This window comes from Orycteropus afer, unplaced genomic scaffold, assembly GCF_000298275.1.
Source record: "Orycteropus afer afer isolate SDZICR_OR568_19922 unplaced genomic scaffold, OryAfe1.0 scaffold00310, whole genome shotgun sequence".
Taxonomy (NCBI): Eukaryota; Metazoa; Chordata; class Mammalia; order Tubulidentata; family Orycteropodidae; genus Orycteropus; species Orycteropus afer.
Window position 1 is genome coordinate 1,733,713 of NW_006921897.1, and position 8,764 is coordinate 1,742,476.

General features: G+C 42.1%; 1 protein-coding gene across 1 annotated transcript in view; it reads left to right on the forward strand.

The window, feature by feature from the left end:
- The window catches only part of MCF2 (MCF.2 cell line derived transforming sequence), a 92,930-nt gene that overhangs the window by 31,683 nt on the left and 52,483 nt on the right, over nucleotides 1–8,764 (forward strand). The window contains exons 7-11 of the mRNA XM_007951728.1: nucleotides 1,081–1,214; nucleotides 1,530–1,644; nucleotides 3,971–4,090; nucleotides 6,055–6,246; nucleotides 7,260–7,451. Of these exons, the coding sequence (XP_007949919.1) occupies nucleotides 1,081–1,214; nucleotides 1,530–1,644; nucleotides 3,971–4,090; nucleotides 6,055–6,246; nucleotides 7,260–7,451 (753 nt within the window). The remainder of the gene's footprint in view (nucleotides 1–1,080; nucleotides 1,215–1,529; nucleotides 1,645–3,970; nucleotides 4,091–6,054; nucleotides 6,247–7,259; nucleotides 7,452–8,764) is intronic.

The following is an 8,764-nucleotide window of genomic DNA, read 5'->3' on the forward strand; positions in this document are numbered from 1 at the left end:
TGTACTGTGAAGTTAGGTCCCTAGGTGGCACAAATGCTTTGCACTTGACTGTTAACGTAAAGATTTGCAGCTTATATGCACCTGGTGGCCCATGGGAGGAAGACCTGGCAAACTACTTCTGTGAGGATGACTAAAGATGACAGCCAAGAGGACTCTAGGGAGCAGTTCTGCTCTGTAGCACACGGAGTTGCCATGAGTTGCAATCGGCCCCACCGCCTTGGGTTTGGTTTGTGTTTTTGCAAAGAGGTTGTTGTTGATGATGATGATGCTTGCCTGCCTTGTAGGATCGTTGTGAGGATGAAATGAGGTAAAGTATGTGATGCATGAGCAACAGTGTTTGGCACATAGCTGATATTTAGCAACTATTAGCTCTTAATGTTCTTACTACTCATATTCTTGTTGCCATCATCAAATCTCTTTCCAGAAAAATATACGTATACCCAAAGGCAAGGAATTTCAGGGGCCAGTAGACCTCCTAATGAGGTCATGGACCACTCTTAGGTGCCTGAAAGAAGTCTTTGCCCGTGGACTACTCTCCAAAGTTAAGAGGTTCTGAATAAAAGTTGATGTTTTGCGATGAATTACTAAATCCAAGTATGAAGCAAAGTAAGAATTAAATCAGGCAGTGATTGATGACAATTAAGGACTAGTAAGAAGGCATCTAATAGTATCTGAATCTTCATTAAATGTTATTTGTAACTATATCCTTTATAATTTGGCAATCTTTATTGTGCTTCTACTTCTTCATTTGAGCACATTGAAAACATTACCAAAGTAGAGTGGAGTAGACTGGAACTTTCTGTCAGGAAGAGAAGGCAGGCTCCAAATGGAACCCGTGAAATCTGACACAAATAGTGATTGCACCACCATCCATCTCCATAGATGGAGGGGCTGATTGGAGATCACACAGCCTTTGGAATCTGTGATACTGAGATCTTGATTTTTCTGGCAGTTATGAAAAGCAAGGCCGTTCTAGAACCTCTGGTCTGATTCTGCATGCCACAGGTGTGTGCTCTTTCTTTCCATTCCAATGAGGTCAGCTTGCTAATGCCTGTTCCATCCCGTTGTGCATTTGTACAGAATAATATTACAGCTGTAACCAAAGAAGGAACAATTCTGCTAACAAGTCTCGAAGCACCTGACGCTGAGAAAGTTGTCAGTTCAAGACTTGAGCGTCATCAGCAAATCAGTGGCGACTGGCATACTATTAATAAGTGAGTGTTCCCGCGTGACTTCGGGTTGCTTATTTAATAATCTGGAAAGAGAATTGCACATTTTTGCTGCAGTCTGTTAAGTGTGAACTTTTCTTGGACCTCTGGAAATCAGAGACTGCTTCCTGAGTTGTGTCCCACAGAGATTATTTTGCTTGTGAAAGAGGTTGTGTGGGCATTGATGGGCTCTGCCTGAACCAAGTATCACGGGCTGTGACTTTGTCTGTAATTCATACCGGTCAGAGCAGGTTTGTCTCCATACCCATATACATCATTGTTTTTGAGGAATTCTTCAACTTTTTTGTTGTTGTCATTAAGATTGCTGACTCAAGTACATGACATGGAAACAGCTTTTGATGGATTTTGGGAAAAACACCAACTGAAAATGAAGCAGTATCTTCAGCTGTGGAAGTTTGAGCAGGATTTTCAGGAGGTCAGTTCAAACACGTGTAACTCCACTGCCATTGAGTCTATTCTGGCTCATAGCCACCCTTTAGGACAGAGTAGAACTGCCCCTAGGGTTTCCAAAGGTGTAAATCTTTCTGTGCAGTGGCTGGTGGGTTCAAACCACTGACCTTTTGGTTAGCAGCCAAATGCTTTAACCACTATGCCACTGGAGCCCCTTAAAATGTATGTACATGTTACATGTACATACAGATCATATTTTTTTCTCACCCATTTGAGAGTAAAGTGTGTACATGATGGTCGTTTCTCCCTAAATAGTTCAATATCTCTCAATACTGGGGACATTCTCTTACATAACCACAGGACACTTCTCAAATTCAATAGATGCTGCACTACTCTAATATTATCTGCCATCGGTTTTCCAGTTGAGTCGTGACCCAATCATGAGTTTTACAGCACTTCTTTCTCCTCCAGTATGGGATCCAGTGTAGGTGGAGTCTGGAATATCCCCACAGTCTCCCTTTGTCTTGTAAGACATCGACATCTTTGAGAGACACAGTCCTTTTGTAAAGGAAATGATCTTCATTTTGAGTTTCTCTGACGTCTTCTCATCATTAGCTTTGGTCTGTGTGTGCCCACCGAAGCCATGTGCCCTTCTCAGCATAGCACACCTGGAGGTGCTTGTGGTCACCTGCCCTTCATTGCTGGTGGTGATTTTGATCACCCAGTGATGGGAGGTTGAATGGCGTTATTGCTTTTTTTCCCTTGTAACTAATAAGAAATATGTTGGGAGAAAATTTAAGGTCATGCAAATATCTGGTTCCTCATCAAAATTTTGCCATGAATGTAGCATTAATTAATGACCCTTGCTGGATCAGTCTTTATTATTATGACTATAAAATGATGATTTTTCCAACTCAAGCATCCCCTCCACATTCACCCGCTGACACTAGCCATTCTTTTATAAACAATGTAAGTTATTATGTAGTTAATCTATTTATTATATTCCTAGATTCCTGTTTTTTGAACCATTTATAATTCATTAATGTTCTCTGTGATTTTGGTGTTTGAAACTGGCTACTGTGTCCTTCTGATATATCCCAACATTTCTTTTTTTTTTTTTCTGTCACTTCATTATTTTGTGGGATGAAGAGATATTCCAAGTACATCCTGTACCTACTCTGCCACAGCCCTGGAGGAGGCCTGAGGAAGCCTGGTGTCTTTGTCTGGGAAATGGTATTGAACACCAAGATCTGGTACCAGGTGTACTCATTGATCTTGGAGGGTCTTCACTTCCAGGCCTGTTCACTATACAGCTAGGGAATAGAGATACATGTATACACACACATATATACTTTGATATATACAGACATACAAGTTCACATATACATGCATGTACATATACATATTGATATTTTAGAAATCATGAGTTCACTGATATCTAGGAGGTTAATTGTTTAAAAAATTTTTTATTGTGATTTGGGTGAAAGTTTACAGAGCAAATTCATTTTCCATACAGAGGTTCATATACATTTTGTTTCATGACATTAACCGCAATTTCCCACAGTGGAACAGTTCTCTTCCCACTTCTTCTGTGTAGTTACCTGTGCCCTGTGTCCTTCTTTCCTATGCATTCCTCCCCCCTGGGCTATCTCCCTATATGAATACTGCCCTTCTGATCTTCCATGGTTGCTTGTTCTAAGGAGTGTACCTACCTCGTGTAAAGGTTCACTTTGTACACCTATCTATTGTTTGGCTGGAAGCCATGGGAGTGAGTTTGGTTCCAGGCCCAAAGGTGACTAGGAGCCATAGTCTCAGGGGTTTCACCAGTATCCATCAGACCAGTAAGCCTGGTCTTTTTTTTTTTTTTAATGATTTTGAGTTTTGTTCCACATTGTTCTCCTACTCTATCCAGGACCTCCTGTACTGATCCCTTTCTGGGTGGTTGACAGTGGTAGCCGGGCACCATCTAGTTCTTCTGGTCTCAGGGTCATGTATGCTGAGGTTTAGGAGGTTAAATTTTCACACACAATATCTGTGACTGTAAATAAAATGACTGAACGTTTTTTCTGTCTACTCAAATTTTCCTGTGTCGACATTCTTAGCATAGTGGCTAAGACACTTGCCTGCTAACCAGACGGCTGGCGGTTCAAACCCACCAGCCACTCCTCGGAAGGAAGGTTGGGCAATCCTACTTCCGTAGTGATACTGCCTCGGAAACCCAAGGAGGGGTCGCTATGAGTCGGGGCTGACTCGACGGCACATAACAACAACAACAACATTGAAAACTTGATTATAAAAGGAAAACCCTTAATAATTTGTATGTTTCTAAAGCCTCTTTATTTTCTATTTAGCTTGTGACTGAAATTGAACTGCTGCTAAACCAACAAGCAGAGTTGGCTGATATAACAGGGAATATATATCAAGTGAAGCAAAAACTCAAAAAGTTGGACAATTTAGACGAAAATTCTCAGGTGAGATTACATTTTAGAAGTTTAGTATGTTGATGCAATATAATAGTTATGCTTTGGCAGGATGAAGAATAAACCCTTACTAAGATTGATCTGTCATAGGAATACTCTGCACAATTGGGACAAGAATATCGGTCTATACTCTGTCCTGTTCAATGCAGACTAGGAGTGACATGGCAGCTACATCCTGTAGTGTAGCAGAAGGCCTCTGAGATAATGGTGTGAACTGTTTCAAGCTCACCAATAACAACATGAGTGTAATTCATTTTGTGAAAGGTAGAAAAATATATCTACCAAGAATGAGATTTGGTACCTGGTAATGATCATAATGAAAATGGCAGAAAACAGGCAAGAAGGCAATTCCTTAAATGCAGGTAAACCAAGCATAGACTCTTACAGACTGACCTTCTTAGTCTTACAAGCTGTGTATCCTTGAGTAAATGGATTAAGTGGTCTAAGCCTCCATTTCCTCATGTTTAAATTGGGGATAAAATATCTACAGAGCAATCCTGAGCATCCAGTGGTTAAGGCATTAGGCTGCTAACCAAAAGGTTGGTGGTTGGAACCCACAAGCTGCTATGCAGGAGAGAGAGATGGCGTCTGCTTCTGTAAAGATTGACAGCCTTGGAAACTCTACGGGGCAATTCTACCCTATCCTTTAGGATTACTAAGAGTTGAATTGACTCGATGGCGTGGCTCTGGGTTCATCTAGAGGGCATATCTACTGCAGTTTGCACAGTTCCTGGGACATAGTAAGTAATCAGAAAAGGCAGCTGCCATTATTCTTGCTACTCTTAAAGCTTGGGCTTGGGGCTTTGACAAACTCTATCTTTGCTCTCCTAGCTTGTACAGGAGAGTAGGGCCAGGTTCTTGAAGGTGTAGTCTCAACAAACATATTGGTTCATGGTGACTCACCAGTATCTAAAAACAAAACCCGACAGGCAGCAGTTGCAGTGATCAGTTCTGGAATTGTCCTTGTAGATCTCTCTGATTGTGGGACGATTTGTCTATCCCCGTGGGACAGTAAAAAGAGAAGGCAAACTGACCTGGAAACTTGGGGGCTTTCATTTTAACCCTGGCTTTCCCACTAGCTAGCTACTGGTCACATCCTCATTGTGGGCCACTGTTTTCATTCTTTGACCTTGACAGGCATTTCCCAATCTCTTACTAGGTTCCGGTCACTGTGTGGGAGAAGCAGTCACTCACAGGGTGGAGGCAAGGCTGCTGAGATCCCTTTATGACTCAGAAAGCCCATGATGTTCCCTTCCAGTATATAAAATGGACGGATGATGATGACTTGACTGCCCTTTCCGAGGTCAGGGTCATGTGGGCCACATTAGCTTCATTTAATACAATAAAACCTGTGCAGCCCAGAATCTGTGTAAGGTGGGAACCTGTCAGAGAAGAATTAGACTTCTAACCAGAAGGCTGGCAGTTCAAACCCACCAGCCACTCCTCAGAAGGAAGATGGGGCAATCTACTTCCATAGTGATACCGCCTCAGAAACCCAAGGAGGGGTTGCTGTGAGTCAGGTCCGACTTGAAGGCAGTGAGGGTTTTTTGTTTTTTAAATAGCCATAGAAAGTGGTAAGGTGGCACCTTGGCAAAGGCAGAAAACTTGCGAGACTTGGAAAAAGAAGACAGTCCTGTTGAGTTCTGGCTCTCACAGGTTCCACTGGATATGCAGTTCTGTTCTAGATCCATAAAACCGGGAGAAACAAATCTCACCCCCATTCTGGGTGGGATTGTTAACTTTTTGTTTCTGTAACCAAAAATGTGTGAACTGATGACATCACTTCTGTAGCTAATTGTTGCAGCTTTTTTGCAGCTTGCAGAAGTATGACATCAAATTGGAACGGTGACACTATATCTCCCTCACTAAACCAATTTGCTTCTTATTTTCTCCCTTTTTTCCCCGTACAAATAGAGACCATGCAGTCACTACTTTCCTTCTCTCTTAAAAATCAGGATCTGTTAGCAAAGGCCCGGTTTGTGATATTACATGGACACAGGCTTGCAGCCAGCCACCATTACGCACTTGATTTAATCTGCCAGAGGTGCAATGAGCTACGCTACCTCACTGATATTTTGGTGAATGAGATCAGAACAAAACGGATACAGCTCAGCAGGACCTTCAAAATGCATAAACTCCTGCAGCAGGTAGTATCATGGCAAATGGTCCATCTGTAAAGAAGGATGTACTCTTTGTATCCTGGGTTCTCTCTGCCTGATGTGCTTTGCCTTCATGTTTCATGGTACACCTTCATCTCCTCTGAGGTTATGGGGTCAGGGTCTGGTGCCGCCTTGGAATTGAATTTGTAAGTGACCTGCAAGACTGAATTCATTGATGGCCATTTGAGCTCTCCACATATGTAGTCAGCATGGCTGGGCCAGTATCGTAAGCACTGGAGTCTCTGTTCTGAATATTGAGATGGGATGGTGATCGTGTCCTTTCTATTTGGGGAATGTCTCTGCACTCACAACACTTTTCAAAGTCCCAGGGGGCATTTTTCTAAGGCCTGAAGCTCCTTTTACGTTTCGTGGCACAGAAATAAGAATTTAAACAGTGGCTAGAGATCAACCCTCCCTGGCTTGTGGGCCTGACCCCTCCTATCATGAGTAGGTAGTGACTAGAAAGGGTGCCATCAGATACGGTCTTGGCGGTGCAATGTAACATTGGGGTATCAGTTACTGGTGTCAGATCTGAACGTAAATATTTTCATCCTACAGCACCTTGCTGGCGAGAAAACTTTATTCTTGTCCTGGGCAGTCATTATGCACTTGTGTTATGCTTTCGATTTGGCTAGGGATTTCATATTGCAGTCATAGATTTTGGGAAAATTCCACGCAACTTAAGCGTCAGTGTTGAGAGAACGGTCTGAGTCCTGGTGCAGAATGAGTTACTTGCTATGGAATGAATGCAGTGGTTCCCAACCTTGGCTGGGCCCCAGAAATAATTGTGGAGTGCTGTAAACATATCAATGCCTAGCTTCGCACCTGGAACTACTAGATCAGAACTTGTGGGGGCTGAACTCGGCTTTCTGTTTTTAATAGCTCTGAAAGTGATTTTGATTCCCAGAAGTCAGAACTGATAAGCACTCTGTTTGTGGACAAATATGTTTCCTCTTATCCACTTGTGTGTACGGGGTTCTTTCTCTTGGTTTTCTCACCAGGCTCGACAGTGCTGTGATGAAGGGGAATGTCTTCTAGTTAATCAGGAAATAGATAAATTTCAGTCTAAAGAAGATGCAAGGAAAGCTCTCCAAGACATTGAGAATTTTCTTGAAATGGCTCTGCCCTTTATAAATTACGATCCTGAAACCCTACAGTATGAATTTGATGTAGTTTTATCTCCTGAACTCAAGGTAGGAGATTTTTTTTTGTATTTTGTACATTTAATAATATAACATGCATTATTTTTTCCACTAATAAAAATGTCCCACAACAACATCATTATTATTGATTGAATATTATTTCATTCTATTATGGCAATTTATTTAATGCTAGACATTTAGAGTGTTTTCAATTTTTCATTATTAGTAATAGTACAGAGTGATGAAGATTCTTTTTTTAAAACAATTTTTTGTTTATTTTTATTTGGGTGAAGATTTACAGAGCAAATTGACTTTCCATACAGCAGTTCACATACACTTTGTCTCATTTCATTGACCACAGTTTACCACAATGCAACAGCTCCCCTCCCACTTCCTCCCCATAGTTACCTCTTCCCAGTGTCCATCCCTCCATACTCTTCTGCCCCCTGAGCTGTCTCCCTGTGCATAAGCAGTCCTTCCTTCTCCCATGATTGTTTTCTCCAGGGTGTGTGTCTACTTGAGGTAAATGTTTAACTCACATGCCTGTACTTTGGCTGGAAACCACAGGTGTGGGTTCAATTCCAGAAGGTAGGAGAATTTTTTTTGGAAAAATAAACAAATGAAATCAGGTTCTAATCAGAGTAGCATGGGTAAGAGTTACACTACTTCGCATCTAACTTTTGGTCGAAATGTAACGACCCATTTCTTTTAAGGATGAAGGATGGGAGTGATGCCACTATTAAGGAGCAAAGACTCCAAAGGTTGATGTTTGCTTTAAAAAAGAAGAGCAATTTCCATTTAGAGCTCTGGTTCCATTATCTTGAGACTCTTCACATACTGGGAGCCACACACATCTTGGGGAGAAAGGCCCAAGGCAATCCTAGGAGAATTCTTGGCCCATGTCAAGACCACTTGTGGTGAATTGCTTGATGTGGCCCTTCTAGCCATTGTCTTCCATTTTGTGATGTATTGTAAATCCTATTATCCATGCCTGTTTGGGGTGGTGTGGTAGGTAGTTATGGTCGGGTGTTAACTTGGCTGGGCAGCTGGTAGTAGTTGTTCCCTCTAATGACTAGAAATCAGCTCTGTGGTGGGATTTGCCTTGAGCAACTGAGTAGCTGCTGATGGTTAAAGCCATCCACTTGGGTTATTTCTGTTGGAGCAGCACAGGTGGGATATATCTTGAGTCCTGCCTTGCTGGAAAGTGTAACTCAAATCACCACCCTTAGTTTCCGTGAGGGTGTACCTATGAATCTTCTGGGGAGGTTTGCCCTCTTCTTGCTCTGGTTCTGTGTTTTGGCTCATCCTCATCTCACCCCTGGATTTGGGACAGCAGCCGTCATCTGATCTGCTAATCGAGGTTC